This window comes from Poromitra crassiceps (genome assembly GCF_964638095.1).
Source record: "Poromitra crassiceps genome assembly, chromosome: 6".
Classification (NCBI taxonomy): domain Eukaryota; kingdom Metazoa; phylum Chordata; class Actinopteri; order Beryciformes; family Melamphaidae; genus Poromitra; species Poromitra crassiceps.
In genome coordinates this window covers 41,868,639-41,891,544 of record NC_139627.1, presented here as the reverse complement: position 1 = coordinate 41,891,544, position 22,906 = coordinate 41,868,639, and the positions used below count along the sequence as shown (strand labels likewise).

Genomic DNA, 22,906 nt, shown 5'->3' with positions numbered 1-22,906 from the left:
ATGGGTCAACATTTCAGTGACTTGAGTGGGTTTTTCGGTCACACTGGAGCAGGCGAAGAAAAAGTTGAGAAACTCTGGAAAAAACACTACAATAATAATCTAATGGCGGCTGCTGCATTCAGGAGCTCTATCAAGATGTTTGAGGTCAAAGCTCCTGGGTAGCAGCTAATGGTCCAAGCACCAACACAAACAGACAGTTTGTGTTTATTATTAACTATCTTTCCAGCCATTGCAGAGAAACAATTCCGATAACATTCTGTGCTTACGTGAATATATCAACACAGGCATCAGCTTTCTCTTTTTGCCTACAAATTCCATTCTTCCTACCACCTTATTCCTGTGGTAGGAATTAAAAGGTACAATGACATGGGGTTTAAATTTGGACAATTTCCAAATCACACAAATCAGACATTGACTGAGCTGAGTAGAGAATTGAAAGTCTCAAGAAATAATTGCTCCCATATCATAGCAGGGTTGGCAAACTGTGAATTTTCAGTGTTCAAATGGAAGTCTATAACTATTAGACAGCACAGACAAAAAAGAGCCTTCCCACACAGAGTTGAACTGAAGGCTTTTCTTCCTGGAAAACGTGAAGCACCCAGCAACACAAAAGCAGACTAGAAAAGGCTGTCTGTGTGATCAGGCCCTATGGGTCTACAGAAAGTTCTCCAACTCTGCAAAATATGAGTCCAGTCACAGAATCATTTTATGTTGTTGACATGGTAGTAGTGATATAAAAACTTTCCAAAGTTGGAATGGAGTCTCTACCTGAAAGTATGTAGTAATTAGAGATTCGACAGTTAGACTCTTTAGATTAGTCGTCACAATCAGCTGCTCAAATAGGAAAGCATAATCCTACTGTGAATTAAGAACAAATGCAATATCTCCTGTTAGGTGAGTCTAAAAGAGCTATAGCTTGTGAACTCCTGAAAAATTCAACTGAGACACAGAAGAAAGCAGGGAGAAAGCTAAGCTAAGCTAACGTGGCTAACGTAGTCTGGGTTTGTGAACGTCAATAGACTGTTAAAGTCACCCCCTCTCCCTCTCCATGGGATTTCATCCGCCATTCATTTTCCATAGACCTGGCGTAAAATGCGTATACAAATGGTTTACTTGGTCAAACCAAGCGATTCAACTATACCGTTTTTCCTTGCATCATCTGCCTCCACCGAGTCTGGCTACAAGATAGGATCAAATAGACCTTTCCCAACAGACAGACAACCCTGACACATCGACTCCTAGACCACTGGCTTGACATGTCACACAACTTGACACTGATTATTTACACAAAGCTACGGCCAAAATCAATCGCTCCTGACACAGCTGTAGTGTCAGCAGCTAATGTCATTTCCTATGGCACGTGCCACGTGTAATTAATTTTCTTGTATGGGAATAGAATGCGGGAGGTTCATTTGTTCTGCAGCAATCATTTCATTCAGGAAGATACAGACAATTTGAACGATCGGTAAGGGTTTCGATGTCAATTTGTAATCATCCTCTCAAAAGCATTGCTGGATTACAACTGGATTCAGATGGTAAAAAAGAAAAATCTGTGCACAGCAAGAGAACTCATTTGAAACGTAGCCTGATTCTAGGAATCAATAATCAGATAGATCTTCAGAAGCGTCCCATCACTCCACAATAACAGAGGCAGCAGCAGCGTTTGCTTAATGATCCGGGGCTATATGCACGGGCTGTGTCTGCGAGGGACGAGGAGGTCTCCAAACACGCGTCGCTGCTTCCTCAAAGCCGCTGGTGTTGTGTTGTGTCTCCTAAGCTGTGAAGAGACATGATGTACTACAGCGACTACTGTAATTCAATAAACACGCTGGCAGCAATAAGCATGGATGTCACATCTCACAGGAGCTCTGCCATAGACACCTCTCGCGGGGTGTCTTATTCCATTATGCTTATACCCAATCCCTCAGCAGGAGTTTAAAGCCGGGGGATGAAGGGACGGCCGGCCCAGACATATGACCTGTGTCTCGGGTCCCTCTGAAATGTCAGAGGTGAAGCCGGGGCACGCCGGCTGGCAACTCACCAAGCGCATACTAACGACATATCCTCCTCGGCGGCTGCTCGCAGACCAGCCTGCACCGCCACCACTACTGGAAACGAGGGAACCGATACACACCCCGAGAGAGCAGTTTAAAGTTCAAAGAGTTCACTATACGGAGTACAATCAGAGTTGGACGAAAAGAAAAGGGAGATGGCATTCACTGGAATTCTGTTGCTAGGGAACGTCTGAAACCATTCTCTGTCAGCTAAAGAGTGCAAAATTCACGCCATCTTCCGGGTTCAGCATGGGGCCTGAGGGATTTCATTCATTTTTCCATAGATGTTTCTTAAAATCCTTCTTTAAAAGAGTTTTATTTGGTCAAACCAAGTGATTCAGCTATATTCAGAATCAGGAGAGACCATAGAACAAAGGAAGAGGGTGTGACTTTGGCACTCTATAGTATCAGCAAACACTACAACAGGAAATAAGCTAAGGCACATTTAGAATGTTTATGTTGTCAAGTTCAGACTTTATATTGACTCTTCCTGAATTCCCTCCCTTCTCTCTGCCTGCTTTCCATGTGTTTTTGAATTGAATTTTCTGTTTCTTAAATGTTTGCTCCTTTAATTGTTCTCACCTTTAATCTCCCCTTTTATATTGGCTTCTCATATTTTTACTACCGTCCTTCTATTTTATCTATTCATGTTATTGTGTGCTGTATATGATCATGATGTAAGTCGCTTTGGATAAAGGCGTCTGCTAAATACCAATAAAGTAAAGTTGAAACGGCCTTTACAGAATAAGAACTCTCCACACGCTAATGTGTTGCAGTTAGGCGACTTTTCATTTTCTCACTCTCTGATGATTGGGGATCTTCCCTCTTGTTTTATAGCTTCTATGCACTGTACAGCAGGTCTATAAATATTAATCATAGTGATGATAATCCCATTTAACTGATATCAATACCGCAGTGAAGGGAGGCCAGGGTGGCGTGGGATTTACTGCATAGGGTTTGATCAGTGTTTTCTCTCACAGAAGAACACATCTACAAACAGCACTACTGCTGTTGAGTTTGACTAACTCCAAGCTTTAGCCTCTAGCTTTCCCTTTAATCTTACTTTGTTTGTACATGCTCAAAACAACACACACTCCCAGGGCAGTATGATATACTGCAGAAGCTGCATTAAGATGACACCACATCAAACAGAATACTAAGGCTACAGCGTGATAAATGGCCTCTCTATACTGGGGTAACAAATATTACAGATAGAGATACAAATATTGGTGGCAGAGATTTTTTTCTTTCCTCTTTTATTGTCTGGGTATTTCTCCTGAGCAATCGGTATATCCTTCACTAGAGTCTAGTAGACAGCACCTGTTAGGACCAACCTTGCGCTCCAACTGCCTGAAGACAGGCACCAAACTTGTTGAGGGAGAACAACTGGGGAAAACGTCAACCAACCACACAGAAATACTAATCGAGACCTTGGGCTTGTTGAAAATGATCCTGGATACGTAACATTAATTTGACACAAACCTAGTATATTTAATATTTTCGAACAGAAGCGGCAGGCAAAATCAAATGAAAATATATTGGTTGTTTTCATGGCTTGTAACATTTGACAGGAAGAAGCAACTGATTTGTTACGTTAATTTAAACGATATTTAAACATCCTAGGTCAATTATCTCTCCGGGGCCGGGCAATCAGATTTTTGATAAAGGGGTGAGCATCTTTTAAACGCCTTGCCACATTTTCTTTTCTTTGCTTTTATTTATTTTTTAAGCTGTGGAGCCACTTCTATAAGTGGCTTTGTGTGTGTATGGCGAGATGTGTGTGGCGGGATTTGTGTGCACCAAGATTTAGATTTGTGTGCACCAAGATTTTGGGAAGAAGTGTGTGTGTGTGTGTGTGTGTGTGTGTGTGTGTGTGTGTGTGTGTGTGTGTGTGTGTGTGTGTGTGTGTGTGTGTGTGTGTGTGTGTGTGTGACAAGGAAGGGGGCATGCTGTGCGGAGTGTGTGTGTGTGACAAGGAAGTGCTGTGCGGTTCAGACAAGTCAACACAAGTCAACGTTACAAGTCACAAGTCTTCAACTGTAAGTCGCTCCATTACATAGGCTTCTGCTGTGTTTCTATCTGTCCCTAAATTAACGTAGTCTTGCTTGCCGGACTATCTCCATTTCGCGCAGTATCCTTCACATAATGTTACGTTCAAAACACCGACCACACAAATCAAACATTATCCACCAGTAATTCCGTCCGTTTTCTGGGCAGCTACTTAAATTCCACACACGCATTGTAGGTCAGGATCTGTATCGTTAACGTTATTTGGCGTTATTTGCTTTGCAACTTTCTATATTGGTAGTTAGTGATAGCCTATGTTAACCAAGCCTACGTGCTTCAGTCGCCTGCCTGCCTCTGTGCTGTAGTATCCAAGCCCGCTGGTGTCATGCAGAGCTCAGTCAGCAGTCCTGTTGTGAACGTACATTGCAGCGGCACAGCCAAACGCTATTCCATTTTTGGAAAACGTGACGGGCCTAATTTAGACACGAGGATGCTTCGCTCCATGTGATTAGATCTCAATTCATCCAGCCGATTCACAGCTGTCATGTGCGATGTGATGTGTGGGAACAAGTCGGTCGTTTCGAACCGTTTTATGACAAACTGGAAATACCTTGTTACCACTAGTAGCTACTGTGACTTCTTTAACGAATCTAATATATTTGTAATCAATAAACAATTCACAGGAGGCTACCAGTGGTAACAAGGGATTCCCAGTGTGCTATTAAAGGAAAATTAGTTTTACGTGCGATCGGGCTGAAACTTTCATGGGGTGTAAAGAGCACCCTCAGGTCACCCAGAGAGGGTGACCTGATGGAGGTGGATTTTTTTAAATTAGCGCAGATTAATTGCCCCAATTCAGTGATGATGTCACTGATGACATCACTGATGATGTCATCAGTGATGTCATCAGTCTGAGGGTCACGAGAGAGACTGAGGGAGAGGGAGAGAGAGATGGAGGGGGAGAGAGATTGAGGGAGAGAGAGGAGAGGGAGAGAGACTGAGGGAGAGGAGGAGAGGGAGAGAGAGAGACTGAGGGAGAGAGAGAGGGAGACAGAGGGCAGGCAAGGCCACGCAGCAGCCGAGCTGCGTATGCGAGCTGCAGGGCCAGCCTAGGAATCGAGCACGCATAGCGCGCGAGATGCCTAGTTATGTTTATTTCCTTTGTGGCTGCATTGAACCCTTGACACTGTGTAGGTCTATACACATTACACACCCCCTCAACTCTACTCATTTCAGACACTATTGAAGACTGACCTGAGTTGTGAGGTATTGCTTTTGCGGTTTGTTTTTGTGGTTTTTGTGACATCTATTGCATTGCTATTGAGATGTGTGTGGATGAGATTTAGCCTAGGCGCCTTCCCCCGATTCAAATGTACAAGAGAGTGAGAGTGGAGACAGAAGGCACCATGGCTCCGAGCCGGTGAAAATGCACGGATGCACAAACACACACACACACACACACACACACACACACACACACGGCTCTGACCTGCGTGTGATTTTGTTGTTTGTTCTTCTCCCTTGACTCCCTTGTTCTTGTTTAGATTGTATGTCTTTGCTGTAACTGTTGTTAACTTTGGTTTAATCTCTGAGGTAAGTGACCTCGCATAAGCCCTCTGTGGGTTTCTTTGTCTCTCAGCTGTACAATATTTGCATATGCTTGTATCTTTCCTTCGGTTATTGTTTCACTGTGTGCAAGAAAATAAAATAAAATAAATCTTTACCTTAGATACTCTTTGAGCCACCTCCCGGCCGACAGAGAGCCCCTGGACAAACGTGCGTGCGGCGATGAATGCCCGGGTAACCTGAGCCTTGAGCTTCCTGGGCACGTCTCCAAAGGGCTTGAGCTGGTCGGTGTATTTACTGATGCACTCCAGATAGTCCTCGGTAATGATGTATTGGGAGTTGAGCAGCGTGAACATCCGCTCCAGCAGCCGCGACCAAAAGTCGTTGAGCATTTCTTCCAGGTTCACATTTCCTCCTGTGTAATAGCGCTTCAGCTCAGCAAAGAGGTTCTGAAAGACTTCCGAGTTCTGCATGTACGGCTTGCCGTAAGTCCTCACAAACATCTCGTTCAGGGACCTCTCCGTGTTCTCCAGCAACTCCAGGAAGAATTCTGGGTTAAGGAAAGAAAAAAGTTAAAATTATTCTCTTGCGAGTCTGTATTAGTACATACATGTAATATACAGTACACTGTATCCATGGATATATCATGATCTGAACCAGGTGGTCTGCGGAACAGCTGTGATCAAACTAGGAATGCAGCAATATTACATTACGTTTGCCTGATTGCTAGATGGAGCGCTGTTTAAGAAGGAAGTGGGCTCGATCGCATTGCCAAAAGCAAATATGTTCACAAACAAAAATAAAACTACGATTTTCAGACGGCAGCCCGTCTTTATTGTCACACAACACACTACAACACATGCATGCGGCCACTACACACACTCATGCTGACGGTGGCCGGTGAAATATGTCCTCTGCATTTGACCCATCCAGGCTTGTCCTTTCCTCCAGGGGGCAGGCCAGGAGCAGTGGTCGCTATTTCTTTCCAGCGCCCGGGGACCAACTTCGGATGTTGTCGTCACTGGTCGGATGACGATGACAATCTGATCTTCTGCATGTTTTTAGTGGGGGGGGGTATATACGGAGGAACCCCCTGGGGGAGCACGGGGAGAACATGCAAACTCCACACAGAGAGAAAGGCCCTTACGACGAGATACCCCACCTGGGCAGTAGGCACTGGAGATATGGGGGGGAACACAACCACAGCGCCCACAGTGTCCCAGGCGAGAATCGAACTCAGGACCTTCTGACTGTGAGGCGACAGCTCTACCACTGAGCCACCGTGCCCCATAGTACCAAAATATAGCAAAACAATTACAGCCTCGCTGTTGATTTCATTTTGAAGAGACTTCACAGCTTTGTTGATCCCCCCCCCATCCCATCTCCAGTAAACTACTTTTGGAATTGCAATGGGGGCCCTCCTCGTATATTTCATGCAAGTCCTGTATTTGTGATGTAGGAGGTCTTTATTTGTATAAAGCTCACCTGCAAACTCAAAACACATTCATACTTTAGAAAAGAAAAGGTCCAGAGTGCTCAGAAGTTCAAACAGGTGTGGTGAAGATGCTTTTTGGTAGGAAACAAAAACGTTCAAAAAAGAAGAAAGGTAGAGGGCACTTGTTTTAGAATGGAATTTGTCTCAATAACATCATTCTTCTCCCGCATTAACCAGATAGTATCTCATGCCAGAAATGACGAGACCGGTGACCAGACATTAAAATAATAAAGCCAGGAGTCCAGGAAAGTGTGTCTTATGAAAATGTATTAGCCACACATATCACTGTAAACAGCATTACAGGGAGACCGCTTCATCTCAGGTAGACATGAATACAGTCAAGATTTAACAGTGGTCACAGATCTTATAGGCAGAGGCAGAGAGCAGAGGGGAGGGGGGAAGGTTGCACCTTGTGTGTGTCAAAGGATGCCGCCTGTCACTGTGACCTGCTCAATGCCGCAGGACAGTAGATAGGTTGTCTGTCTATGTCAGACCTGGGCAAAAGGCGGCCCGCGTGTGGCCCCGCGAGCGCCCCCTGTGTGGCCCGCGCTGGAATTGCAATTTTTTTTTTTTTTTTTTTACAGTGCACCTGAATGCAACATGCAAGGTACCCGCTGAATAAGTGTCCAAATGTTCATGTTATTCTGGGCAATACTCCACTTCTGTTATAACATTTCAGTGTGGTATGGAATATCTTTCAGTAATCTTTATGACTAAAAGGCTAAAAGTAATCTAATGTGTAAGAAATGACTGTTCTACATTGAAGTAAAAATGGAAATAATTAACTTGTTGGTTTTGGATTTATTTAGCTTCAAGAGTGCATTTTTGTTCGTGTGACCCTCAACACAGGCTTTGAGAATCCCGGGCCACTTACTGATACTTATGCTTAAATTAACACTCATATTCTGGTTTATTTAAAGAAAAACATTTTGGCTAGTGGAAATTCTAATTGGCTGGTAACTTTAAAATATAGCAGCCATATTGGCAGGTGGTCAAAAAAGTTAATGACATAGGAGTGAGTGAGAAAAGGATCAAATATTGGTGTTTAAGACTGAATAATGACATCACAACTGTTAATTTAAAATGAGGTATTCCTCTAAACCTGACTTCAAATGCCCCCAAAAAAATTGCGCCGGCGCCATTCGGCCCCCAACGCTCAGCAAAATCTGGCCCTCTGGTAGCGAGGACATTTTTTTGTAGCCCTCTCTATCATCAAAGTTCCTGGGGTACGGCATGACAATATTTGTTCGGCCCCCGGCAACAATCTGGGTTTCTCATGTGGCCCCCTATGAAAAATAATTGCCCACCCCTGGTCTATGTGGAATGGAATTCATGATGATCTGTCTGTATATATAACTACGTGATATGCAATTATATGAAACCAATGGAACCATCAGCACTCTTCTGGCAAACAGTTTAATTCAAATGACTATTTGATGGTGAATTTCTTGAAAACAAAGAGAACTCTTGTGCATGTTAAAATAGAGCTTGGTGGCAGCCCACGCATAGCAGCACCAACAGCCTTCTTCGGGGTCAGGGTGTGAAGGAGATTATGACGAGAATTCACAGCTTTGTTGATTTCTATCGCCAGTAAACTCCTTTTGAAATTGCAATGGGAACCATCCTCATATACTGTATTTCTGGAAAGCAATAAGGCCTGTCTTTGTGGTCTGTATTTGTATAAATCTCCCCTGCAATCTCAAAACACATTCATACCTTGATAGAAAGGATATAGACATTATAATACAGATTCTCATTGGAGTATTGTTCCATACAGATAACATACGGCTGTCAGCTGGAGAGCAATACATTATTTTTTACCATAAATATGCTACGACAGCATATTATGGCCGTGGGCTTTCATTCTGTCCGCCTGCATTCTCCCTTCTAGGCACCACTTATTGTTTACTGCATAACCTCTATGGCTCACCAGAAATTGGGATGAGGTGATAATATTTCTCGCCGGCAGGCAGCTGCTCTCCGTGATGATAGTCTTGGCTTTCAAGCAGCATCCAGAGGAAATTTAAATAGGCTTCACACAACTCCACCACCATTAACAGCACAGAGTGCAACAGTTCAAGACTAATCAGAGGAGACTCTCGCCTCTTCCATCCTAAAGAAGGTACTGAGGATTGCATTAAGCCCATTTGTATTCCTCTGTTTCTGTCTACTTTTAACAGGGCAAGATATATAGTACAGATTAAGCACATTCAGTAATGCTATCGACACTAACTGTTGTGCCATCCGTCATCACACTCTGCTTTGATTGAATTAGCTTCTCTGACGCACTTCATAGCAGGTGACATCACACGCTCAGGCCAGAGCAGCCCATCCACTAAGAGAGGTCTGCCCCACTTCTCACAGCTGTGCTCTTTTCACAGGCCTGGATCTAATGCATTTGAAGTGGCCATTAGTGGACAGCAATGCAGGTGAAATGACATAAATGACAGCATGTGACGTAAAGAGGGCAGGCTCTGCGCAATATTACAACAAATAATGTCTGAAGAGTTGTACTGTATCAAGGTTCCAGATTATTCAGCAGATTCCAGCAGAATGTAAATATATTTGAGATACTATACATGTAGATAGATACATAGAAAGGTAGATAAATAAATAAATAAATAGATACTGTAGATAGATAGATACTGTAGATCAGTGGTTCTCAAATGGGGGTTGAGGGGGTTCCAGGGGGTCCCCAGCCAAAAGCGGGGTAATTTATTTTCGCTACAATTCCATTCATAAGTAACACAATGACTATTTTGGTCATGGGTTTTATACACTTTCTGTAGTAAAACATCTAAAAGCATCAATCTTATTATCATATGGGGGACCGTGGGACAAAATCCTTTCAAATGGGGGTCCGTGGTCTAATCTTTGTCAGTTTAGGGGTCCTTCATGTGAAAAAATTTGAGAACCACTGCTGTAGATTAGGGGTGTCACGATACACTCAGTTCACGATACGATACGTATCACGATACTGGGTTCACGATAACGATACAATACGATACGATTTTAACAATAATTTTTTAAACTTGAATAATGACAATATATGACTGGAAAAGTAGTATTTTATTTGAAATGCACAAATACAAAACATGCTGTTGTGGGAAATTGTTATTACAATAACAACTAGAAAAAACATGAGATTGGAGATAAGGCTTATCTTGAAATAGAATGAGTTACACCGTCACTTAGATTTACTTTGAACTAAAAGGTTTCTGAGCAGTATAAATTCTCATTATGCATCTTCAGTTTTTCTTCAAACTCAAACAACAAGACTTTTCTTAGTCTATTTTTTATGCATCTTCAGTTTTTCCTGTCAAGTAAACAGTTTTGCCAGAAACTCAATTGAATGGTTTCTCTCCTGTATAACTTCTCATGTGTCTCTTCAGAGACTTGTTCAACTGAACTACTTTCCACACATTGAACTTCAACAAACAAAGACGTTTCTTAGTCTATTTTTGAAGAAGAAAAAAAAAAAAAAAAAAAAAATCGCGATATGAGATTTCATCTCAGCGATACATATCGTGACGTTTTACTATCGCGAAATTTCGTGGGACGATATATTGTGACACCCCTACTGTAGATAGATAGATATAGATAGATACTGTGTAGATAGATAGATAGATAGATAGATACTGTAGATAGATAAATAAATGGATAATGTAGATAGATAGATACTGTAGATAGTGTAGATCAGGCATGTCCAAAGTCCGGCCCGGGGGCCAGATGCTCCTCGGCTTGTCTCTCAAAAATAATGTCTCAGACTATTTTCAATGATGCAAGACTACTTCCCCTAATCAATGTCTGATTAACAATCTCATTCATTAATCCATTGTTCCTTCATTCATCTCTCTCTCCCCCTGCAGCAACGCCCTGTTCAGGTGACCACTCATTCATAAATATGCACGCCCAGTCATTCCTGTCCAATCAATGTCTCGCACGCTTTCCCATGCTCTCCCTCTCTCTGGCCTGCTGGCCAATCACCTAACCGGAGTTCTATATCAGTTCCCTCGTATTTTATAATGTTGTAACACTTTGTGCGTCTCCCCTCAGTGATGGTCTTCACCGTAGCAGTTGCTTCGCCCCACCTCCTCCCCTGAACACCACCAATGTCATGACTCCTGTAGTAAGTGTTGTTTGTTGCATCATTAAAGTTTATTGTACTTTCCTTCTAGTGTCTCATCATTGAATATACTATATGTGGCCCTCCGCACAGTATTAATCAAGCAAGTTCAAGTTAACATTTTTTCTGTTCACCTAATGATGACAGCACTATCATACAGTGTGTACACAAGCACCAAGTAGGAACAACACAGGCAGAACTAATGTTTTCAGATGGTAAACAAAATCCTTAGAGTACAATTGTATGGTATGTCATTTTCCTTTTTATTTTTATAATCCATATGATGCGAGAAGCAGCTGGCCGGCCCCCCGGTAACATCTAATCTGGCCCCCATTCAACCCCTGATAGATAGATAGATAAATAGATAGATAGATAGATAGATAGATAGATAGATAGATAGATAGATAGATAGATACTGTAGATAGATACATAGTGTAGATACATAGTGTAGATAGATACTATAGATAGATACTGTAGATAGATAAGTGTAGATAGATACTATATAGATAGATAGATAGATACTGTAGATCGATAGGTAGATAGACTATAGTAGACATGGAGGTTTTATGATGCAATGACTATAATACATATGAAGCTGAAGGCAAAGGTATTTTTTCGTGATGATCGTCCTCTATTCTAGTCACAGTGTAATGCTTATTCCTCTGGGAATCTGATTAAATCGGCTTTACTTTCACATATGCCTTGTTCATAGCTGGTTTATGTGTGTCTTATCAGGAAGAGCAATGAGGACCAAGAGGAAAAAGGATTAATGGTGATGAACAACATGCACACAGTTGAGAACAGCAAATTAATATTTTATGAGAGGTACTACTAATTTCATAAAAACACTGAATAACCTTAAATGCTCTCACCGCCACACACACACACACACACACACACACACACACACACACACACACACACACACACACACACACACACACACACACACACAGAAGCATGGATACAACTGGAATTTCAGTCTGAATCCCAGCTTCATTTTGGTATCTCCCTTTTGAAGCTTTTCATGACGGAGCTGTTATTGGACTCAACTGACACGTTTGTGTCTGGATATAATTACAGTTCATTAACCAGCTTTTTCATCCATCACCAATCGGATACTTTTCATAGAATATTAACTAGGCATATGGCTTTTTTCTTTTAGTATATTTGCAGTCCAATGACAAATAACTTTGAGGTTGTTTGGTATGGAACTGCAAAAGTATTAATCGTCAGTACTCTTGAGAGGACGATTCGAAATAAAGGAAACACTACAGTGAGCAGTAATTTTAATTATGCAAAGTTTCAAGCATGACTTGTCCTTCACAGCTTATGAAAATAATCTGTGGTGCTGAGCGATATCCGCACTGATTAATGACAGCTTTGGTACTAATTTCATTAAGAATCGGCATTTAATGAAAAAAATAATAACTGCATGCAGTCAAGTCCTTTACCCTTTGTATTAGTTGAGATATTAATGGAATATAATCAACATAATTAAGGCAGAATTTATTGTGGTCACAAAATTTGATAGAATTCTAAGCTCTGTTTCAGAGTGATTACGATGAATAATTAACACATGATGGGTGAACTGAGTATAATTCAGTGAATAAAATATTTAGTTAAACAACAACTTAATATAATTAGTGAAAATCCATGACTGGGATCATATTTTACAATGGCGTCTCGGGGGGAATGTTAGAAATTGCAAATTATTAGGGAAGCTCACATAATTCCTCAATACATCTTAGTAATTAATTAAGAGCTCTGTCCAAATGGATAGCTTGCAAAAGCTGCAAACAGAGGATAATGATGCTGAAATGTTGGACAGGGACGATTCTAATGCTTCAATCTCGCAGATTTAAATGTTGGACACGAGTGATTCTAATGCTCCAAACTCACAGAGAGTTAAATGTTGGACAGGGTGATTCTAATGCTCCAAACTCACATTGAGTTAAATGTTGGACAGGGGCGATTCTAATGCTTCAATCTCGCAGATTTAAATGTTGGACACGAGTGATTCTAATGCTCCAAACTCACAGAGAGTTAAATGTTGGACAGGGTGATTCTAATGCTCCAAACTCACAGAGAGTTAAATGTTGGACAGGGTGATTCTAATGCTCCAAACTCACAGAGAGTTAAATGTTGGACAGGGTGATTCTAATGCTCTAAACTCACAGAGAGTTAAATGTTGGACAGGGTGATTCTAATGCTCCAAACTCACATCGAGTTAAATGTTGGACAGGGGTGATTCTAATGCTCTAAACTCACAGAGAGTTAAATGTTGGACAGGGACGATTCTAATGCTCTAAACTCACAGAGAGTTAAATGTTGGACAGGGGCGATTCTAATGCTCCAAACTCACAGAGAGTTAAATGTTGGACAGGGTGATTCTAATGCTCCAAACTCACACAGAGTTAAATGTTGGACAGGGTGATTCTAATGCTCCAAACTCACATAGAGTTAAATGTTGGACAGGGGCGATTCTAATGCTCCAAACTCACAGAGAGTTAAATGTTGGACAGGGGCGATTCTAATGCTCTAAACTCACATAGAGTTAAATGTTGGACAGGGGCGATTCTAATGCTCCAAACTCACAGAGAGTTAAATGTTGGACAGGGGCGATTCTAATGCTCTAAACTCACATAGAGTTAAATGTTGGACAGGGGTGATTCTAATGCTCCAAACTCACATAGTTAAATGTTGGACAGGGGTGATTCTAATGCTCCAAACTCACAGAGTTAAATGTTGGACAGGGGCGATTCTAATGCTCCAAAATTGCAGAGAGTTAAATGTTGGACAGAGGCGATTCTAATGCTCCAAACTCACAGAGAGTTAAATGTTGGACAGGGGCGATTCTAATGCTCCAAACTCACATAGAGTTAAATGTTGGACAGGGGCGATTCTAATGCTCCAAACTCACAGAGAGTTAAATGTTGGACAGGGGCGATTCTAATGCTCTAAACTCACATAGAGTTAAATGTTGGACAGGGGTGATTCTAATGCTCCAAACTCACTAGGTTAAATGTTGGACAGGGGTGATTCTAATGCTCCAAACTCACAGAGTTAAATGTTGGACAGGGGTGATTCTAATGCTCCAAACTTGCAGAGAGTTAAATGTTGGACAGAGGCGATTCTAATGCTCCAAACTCACAGAGAGTTAAATGTTGGACAGGGTGATTCTAATGCTCCAAACTCACATAGAGTTAAATGTTGGACAGGGTGATTCTAATGCTCTAAACTCACACAGAGTTAAATGTTGGACAGGGGCGATTCTAATGCTCCAAACTCACAGAGAGTTAAATGTTGGACAGGGTGATTCTAATGCTCTAAACTCACAGAGAGTTAAATGTTGGACAGCGTGATTCTAATGCTCCAAACTCACAGAGAGTTAAATGTTGGACAGGGGTGATTCTAATGCTCTAAACTCACAGAGAGTTAAATGTTGGACAGCGTGATTCTAATGCTCCAAACTTGCAGAGAGTTTGTTATATTTGGCTGATAATGCTTTGTACGGCTCCCATCCCTCACAGTGAGCTGTGCAGAGGCTAAACGGAGCCATTCTTTCTTTGATCAAGGAAAATCCACTGCTCCTGGGAAACACTGCTGCTCGCTGTCAGAACCAAAATGATGGTTGCTCACCTAGATGCCAGACACGTCAGCCGTCTCTGTACGACCAGCAATCTTGAAGCTTTGATGACGGTAAAAAAAAGATGAGCAAATTGTGTGCTTTTCATTCATGAGTATGGCACAGATTTTGGAGACAATACGAGAGATCGGGATGTTGGTAAACAAACGGCTTCAGCAGATTTCTGGGTGCCACTGCTGTTCGTTTTACACAGCAGGTCACGGTGATGCCCTCTCTGAACTCTAACTGCTCCTTCATACTTTAAGCTAGACACTCCATTTAAACTTTAAACAAGAAAGTGAGGTCTCCAGACCATAGTTCAAGCAGAAGGCCACTCACGCGTAATCCGATCTCAACGTGGTCAGTCAAAAATCCTAGTATGACGTCTGCTATGACGTCAAACATGACGTCAGTTAATCCTCATATATATAGCAAGGGTTTTACGTCACCTCTCTCTCTCTGGCCGATCATAGCAGCAGCAGCCCACGGCAGTCCATCTCCCTTGAAGCCGGCCTCCGAAGCGTTGTTTTGCACCAGATCCGCAGACCGAATCAGCACCCACAAGCCTTCTCTACCCGTGGATATTCCCATTCCTGGCATGTTGAGTTCCGAGCCAGGGCAGCCCATGGACTGTGACGGCAGCCTAGACATCGGTCCCCTGTCCGACGAAAACGTTGGCAAAGCGACCGGACCACAGGCTGCCAGCATAGCCCCGACGAGAAGGCCCAGCGCGCGTTCCCGTGGCACGGGGCGCGCCACTGCGACGGCCCGTGTAACAGAAGACGAAGCGCCGCGCCGTGGACGCCCAAGAACGCGTGCGAGCGTGCCGGAGGGAGAGGCCGCTCGGCGCGGACGTGCGAGAGGCCGCGGGCGAAGACCAGTAGAGGCAGCTGCCCCGGGAGCCGGGAGCCGCCGAGGAAATGCAGGCCGCGGGGCCGCCGCGAGACGCCACGTACCTCCTGGTCGCACTGACCTCCAGGCCGCCGCCCCGGAAGCGGAAGCGGCCCCATTCGTAGCTCCGCCGAGCCGACAGGGGTCGTCAAGAGCCATTCTGCTGTCCCTGCTGGATAATAGCAGATCTGTAGAAGCTCGTCTGAGAGCCCTGGAAACCCCCCCCCCCATTCCCCCCACGTTAGCCTCAGCCCAGCAGCAGCCGATCCTGCCCGGGCCATTAAGAGCCATCCTGCTGTCCCTGCTAGATGCTAACAGATCAGTGGAGGCTCGCCTGAGGGTGCTGGAAACCCCCCCCCCCATTTCCCCCACGCTCGCCTCAGCCCAGCCGGCTCAACAGCCGATCCCGCCCCCGCCCGCGCAGCAAGCCGACGTGCTCCCCACCACCACCCAACCCGCCCGGACGAATACCCTGGCATCCGCCACGCCCCCGGAGCACACCAAGCCCTCCCGGCTGGACCGGCTGCTGGACATGCCGCCCGCCGGCCCGGACGTCCAGGAGCAGCATTCCTGGAACAACGACGACCGCTCGCTCAACATCTTCGTCAAGGACGTCAACAAGCTGGTGCTCCACCGCCAACCCGTGGCGCAGAGCACGGACGCCATCCGCGGCCGGGTGGGCTACACGCAGGGACTGCACGTGTGGGAGATCAGCTGGGCCACGCGCCAGAGGGGGTCCCACGCCGTGGTCGGGGTGGCCACGGGCGACGCGCCGATACATTCGGCGGGCTACACGGTCCTGGTGGGAAACAACACCGAGTCCTGGGGCTGGGACCTGGGCCGGTGTAAACTCTACCACGACGGCAAGAACCACGCGGGCAGAACCTACCCCGCCTTCCTGGAGCCCGACGACACCTTCATAATACCAGACTCGCTGTTAGTCGTCCTGGACATGGACGAGGGGACGTTAGGTTTCATAGTGGACGGACATGACCTAGGGGTGGCGTTCGGAGGACTTAAGGGCAGGAAGGTGTACCCCGCAGTGAGCGCCGTGCGGGGACACTGCGAAATACGAATCCGGTACATAAACGGACTCGATCCGGATCCCCTCCCTCTGATGGACCTGTGCAGGCGCTCCGTGCGGGCGGCTCTAGGAAGGGACCGCTTGAGCGGAATCCACGGACTGCCCCTGCCCGCCTCTCTCAAGAGCTACCTGCTCTACCTAGGACGGGGTTGACGACCACAGCACCGAGCATACCCCGGAGGACCAGTCACCCGTGGACGCGAAAGGACCCATGAGGAAAGTATCAGTACTTCAGCATTTAAACGGGCAATCTACCAGTCCAGTCCCACAAAGGGCAATTCAAGGCATGAATACTGCAAACAAGCTGTACGCTGTGTACACATAAAATAAAAATAAAAATAAAATAAAAATAAAAAAGACAATAAATACAATAAATGACACTGATAAAGCAAGATCCCTGATTACAGCGTATCCAACACCACAAAGGAATATAGGTGTCAGATCAATACAAATTAATTTCAGTCAATACAACCCAAGTACATATTAGACTTGTTCAAGGGTTCAAATCAAAAGGTCAAGGTACAGACCTAGTCTAGATAAACCGACCACTTCTCGTACCGTGGCTGTTCACCAGTCGAATGGCCTCCGGAACTGGCCAGCGGGAGTCACAATAATAATAATAATTATAATAATAATAATTACAACAATAATAATAATAACCACGCAAGGGGCCATTCTAACACCCCTGGCCCACGGAGCTTGTCTGAGCATCAGCTAGAATGAGTGTTACTGCATAACTTCGGACCGAAGCCAGACGGCCCAGGGAATGCTGACGTCTTTCCATGTTAAGCTACCCGGTCTTAATACACCACCTCCTGTTCTTAACGAATTTCAAAGTAAAATGCCTCAAAAAAAAAAAAAAAAAAAAAAACATAGCATAGCATAGAATAACTAGTAAATGCGCTAGAAGCAAAAATAAGTGGAATGTCTAAGTAGCAAAATACAAAACACGTCAGGTAAGTATACATTCCGTGTCAATTATCATTATTGCACCCTGGACTATATTAAGTCGGCTTGCCCTATACGCCACACGTGGCTCAGCCAGGCACAGTTAACCTATCGGCTGGCTCAGTCTCAGGGAGACTGAGCGTCTCCGAGGTGCTCTGTAAGAGAGGCATTAAATAGACTAATGGCCACAGGCAGGAATGATTTCCCGTGCCTCTCCGTACTGCATCTAGGTGGAATCAGTCTCTCACTGAACGTACTCCTGCGTTCGACTAGCACGCCGTGGAGTGGGCGCGAGTCATCGTTCACGATGGAGCGTAGCCTGGACAATGTTCTCTCCCCTGACACCGCAGCCAGAGAGCCCCGCCGCCCCAGCACACAATAGCATACAGGAAGGCACTAGCCCCCTTCTGCCCTTTCTCGTTCATGGCTCACTACGTCAAGCTCAGGCCTCGGACCGGCCCCTCGGCTCCCCTGCTCCTCATCGCACCCTGTCACCACACGACAAAATCCCGGTTCACCCTGCACCTCAAGCAGACGCTCCAGCAATGCAACCCCCGACGAAGGACTACTCTAGCCACTCCTTCAGGATCGGAGCGACCACCTCGGCCGCCGAGCAAGGAGCGCCCTCCGCCTCCCTCCAGCAAACGGGCCGCCGGCCCTCATCGGCACATCGTCATCGCCCGGAACAATCCCCCCTTCTGCCCCTTCTCGTCCATGGCTCACTACGTCAGGCTCAGGCCTCGGACCGGCCCCTCGGCCCCCTGTTCCTCATCGCACCTTGTCACCACATGACAAGATCCTGGCTCACCCTGCACCTCAAGCAAACGCTCCAGCAATGCAACCTCCCGACAAAGAACTACTCCAGCCACTCCTTCAGGATCGGAGCGGCCACCTCGGCCGCCGAGCAAGGAGTGTCCTCCGCCTCCCTCCAGCAAATGGGCCGCTGGTCGTCATCGGCATTCTCCAGCTACATCCGCCCGGAGCAGGCGGCCATACTGGCGGCCCAAAGAACCCTCCTCCCTTAAATCGGTGAGCATGGCAACAAACAATGTCCCGGACTTCCGTGCCGATGAAGAAAATGTCTCGTTGGTGGTGGCTCCCCGAAAGCACGGCGCCAGCAAGGCGCAGTAAACTCCCCGGCTCATTTTTGGGGGGGGAAAGAGAAAGAGAGAGCAAAAAGTCAGGGTAGTCGCGCCAAGGCAGCCAAGTAGGCCAAGCCGGGAAGCGCCAAGCTAAACTCGAATGTACCAAGATCAAAGGCCCGACCGAGTTAGGAGCGCCGGCCGCAAATAGCCGTTAGCCGCTAAAAGGTCGAAGGCCGGAAAAGTACAATCGCGAAGCGCCAAGGCGGCCAGGTAGGCTAAGCTGGGAAGCGCTATCGCGAGGTGCCCGACCGAGTTGGGAGCGCCAGCCGCAAATAGCTGTAAGTCGCTAAAAAGGTCGAAGGCAGGAAAAGTACAATCGTGAAGCGCCAAGGCGGCCAGGTAGGCTAAGCTGGGAAGCGCTATCACGTGCCCGACCGAGTTGGGAGCGCCAGCCGCAAATAGCTGTAAGTCGCTAAAAAGGTCGAAGGCAGGAAAAGTACAATCGTGAAGCGCCAAGGCGGCCAGGTAGGCTAAGCTGGGAAGCGCTATCACGAGGTGCCCGACCGAGTTGGGAGCGCCAGCCGCAAATAGCTGTAAGTCGCTAAAAAGGTCGAAGGCAGGAAAAGCAAGATCGAAGGCCCGACCAAGTTGGGAGCGCCAGCCGCAAATAGCTGTAAGTCGCTAAAAAGGTCGAAGGCCGGAAAGTTCGATCGCGAAGCGCCAAGGCGGCCAGGTAGGCCAAGCTGGGAAGCGCTATCGCAAGGTCCCCGACCGAGTTGGGAGCGCCAGCCGCAAATAGCTGTAAGCCGCTAAAAAGGTCGAAGGCCGGAATAGTGCAATCAACTACTGGCGCCTGCAGATCTCAATTAACCTCCGGTAATCAGATCTTCCTTTTGGGGGATCTCCTAGCCCATGCAGGCGCCCTCCTCTGCCTCAAGAGCAGCGCCACTGGCCAATGGAGTCAAGCGCCAAAGCATTTGCCATGCACGCCGATTGCTAAATAAAGTTTGTCTAATCCTACCAACTGGCCTCTCCTGATTGAAGTGAGGTCTCCAGACCATAGTTCAAGCAGAAGGCCACTCACGCGTAATCCGATCTCAACGTGGTCAGTCAAAAATCCTAGTATGACGTCTGCTATGACGTCAAACATGACGTCAGTTAATCCTCATATATATAGCAAGGGTTTTACGTCACCTCTCTCTCTCTGGCCGATCATAGCAGCAGCAGCCCACGGCAGTCCATCTCCCTTGAAGCCGGCCTCCGAAGCGTTGTTTTGCCCCACCCACCTCCCCAGTCCACCACCAACGAGTCTTGACTCCTGATCCCCCACGGGGGGGGGATCTCCTAGCCCATGCAGGCGCCCTCCTCTGCCTCAAGAGCAGCGCCACTGGCCAATGGAGTCAAAGCAGGCGCCCTCCTCTGCCTCAAGAGCAGCGCCACTGGCCAATGGAGTCAAGCGCCAAAGCATTTGCCATGCACGCCGATTGCTAAATAAAGTTTGTCTAATCCTACCAACTGGCCTCTCCTGATTGAACCACTTTTAGGACTCCTTAATTCAGCTTTAATATGTCTTTTGTACTGTTTGACAAATCACAGTTCATGTTTTACGCTTTTTTCAGCCTTTATAATGGGACCCTATGGATCATTTTTGAGATATTAACATTTGTTTGCTACAGCTTTTTAGCTTTATTTCATACTAGTTAACTGCTGCCGTGGCACCCGGAAGTGCTTTTCTGTTGTCATGTCACGCTGATTCGTCCTATCCACCTGATTTTTGAATGCCCCGCTGTAAAATGATGATGGGTGCAAGGTCCATAACTGATTGTTGCAGCTGTTGTTAACGTTACTTGTTGGCAGAGGGTCTGCGGCACTCGTACTCAGCGCATTTCCTCGTCAAACTCTGACACTGAGAGAAAAAAAGTTTCTTCTCACAAAGAAATAACACTCCTTTGACGACTTATTTGAGGGAATGTAATAATGTTATCTATCACATCCGCTAACCTGTTACTTTTTGAACAATATTTATCGGTGAGACGTTTGGCCAAACTGGACGTGATTTGCTCCCTTCGCCTGCAGCTTACAGACGCAGACGGCTATGTTGAGTCCATGTCAGCAACGTAACAGGGGGAGGGGGCTGGGAGGATTACACCGGAAGAAGCACCCATATTTCACGTATGACAGCTAGGAATAAGGTGGATAGGGACCAGGGAGTCTTCAACACAAAACCATCAGAGATAGCTGTCAATCGCATGACATCTACTGTGCAGCTTTATTAAAGGACACAGTGGGAAGTGGCCTGCAGACATGAGTTAATTACAGCAAAGGCCCCTGGCCTGAACTGTGAGCAGCTGTGACATATGGGCTTCTCTAAAACCACCATCTCCAGTAATTGGTGCACATACAAACTATGGAATGATATCACCACTTACTGCTTGAAACAAGTTGAAAGCAGACACTCTTGCAGCCTCAACATTGCTCTAACATGTTTAGCATTTTGGCATTGCCAGTGCAATGATGTTTGAAAATGGTAGCAATTTCAAAACTGTTTTTAACCATTGAAAAGCTATCAAAAGTGTCAAAATGCCATGTGCATTTTTAATGTGCACTCAGAATATAGCTTATGGACACTTTCAATGGAAGAAGCTTTATCTAATAATTTGGCTAAAGCCTTCCATGTCAAATACTTTCCTTCATGCATTGGATTCAGGGTTAAAAAATACATGTACGGTAGTCCTTTATAGAGAGGCAAAGTGACCGTCTACTTCCTGCTTCAGCACTGTACCAGAGATTTTCATCCGCCATTTATTTTCCCATAGACATTTCATAAAACACTTAAAGGAGGACTTACCTCCAAAACACTTTTTTTCAGCTTTTAAGCAATATATATGACTTTGGGGGTGATGTGTGAAGAATTCTGGTCAGAATTTCCACATTTGACACCAAACTGTTGCCATTTTACCATTTGTATCATTTTTCAGCAGCATACCTGGCATAAGCGCCCTCTTAGGGTCAAAGACTGCTTTTTTTTTTTTCTCAAATGAATGGGATATTTGACACGTCATGACGTCATGGTGAACCAAAGACTATGGGATTTCAAGATAATTACTCCCCTACCCCCCCTGTACCCTTTCGGCTCCTCAGAACTCCAAGCCTATTCCTATTGAAGTTTGCTCTTAAAATACTGAACCAAACGTCGTCAAAGTTGGCACATGTCTTAATTATAGTTAGTTTCCCGCTGAATGTGTCACTACTTTATTAATATCTTACCTGAATAAGCTCGAATGATGATGTATATATTATCAGTCCGAGTTGGAAGCAGCTGTCTCCAGCCCAGCCAGGCGGGAGAGAGTCCTACTGTAAACCTCATGCACTAGCTCCAAGCTCCGCGGGCGCGCGCAGCAGAGCAGAGCTCTCTGTGCTCTGAGAGTAGAGAGAGCAGTCTGATATTTCCGCAAACAAATATGGTCGCAGTTTAGCGCACATGTAAAATATAACGCTATACTACGACGTGACAACGTGACAAAGCTTCTCTAAACACATCGGCTACTATCATTTCCCTGCATCCCTCCTACTGAGATTATATCGGTAATGATTTTGGACAGACTGAATGCGCGGAGGAGAAGGAGAGATCTGCAGCTCTGCCCTGAGTAGCCCTGAGAGACACTCGCCTCGCTCCGACTACTGTGCCCGTCTGTGAAAAGCGTCCTGTCCAGTCGCACCTTCGCAAACAGATGCGGGATTCCCTCAATCCTGTACCCAATCTCAGACTGTATTCTCTAAATCGCACACCAGCTATTTCTGTCTGTTTGTTTGTTGCTCCGTGAGGTTACAAGCGCCCCATGCATGCAACAGGCTGTTTCGCCAGCCGGGGTCTGGCAGGAGGGAGGAGGCGCAGGCAGCCTGCACTGCGCTGAGAGGAAAAAACTTTTGCACAACTTTTAACAACAATCACGAAAAACCCCCAAACTAAAATGAAAAAGGGACTATATGGCAACTTGGACGAGGGAATGACGTAGAGAAAT

At 45.6% G+C, this 22,906-nt stretch overlaps 1 protein-coding gene across 1 annotated transcript in view; it reads right to left on the bottom strand.

Annotated features, from left to right (window-relative positions):
- gpc6b (glypican 6b) overlaps positions 1-22,906 on the bottom strand; it is a gene marked incomplete at both ends in the record, with an annotated part of 143,235 nt that overhangs the window by 72,242 nt on the left and 48,087 nt on the right. The window contains one exon of the mRNA XM_083639494.1: positions 5,786-6,177. Within this exon, the coding sequence (XP_083495620.1) occupies positions 5,786-6,177 (392 nt within the window). The remainder of the gene's footprint in view (positions 1-5,785; positions 6,178-22,906) is intronic.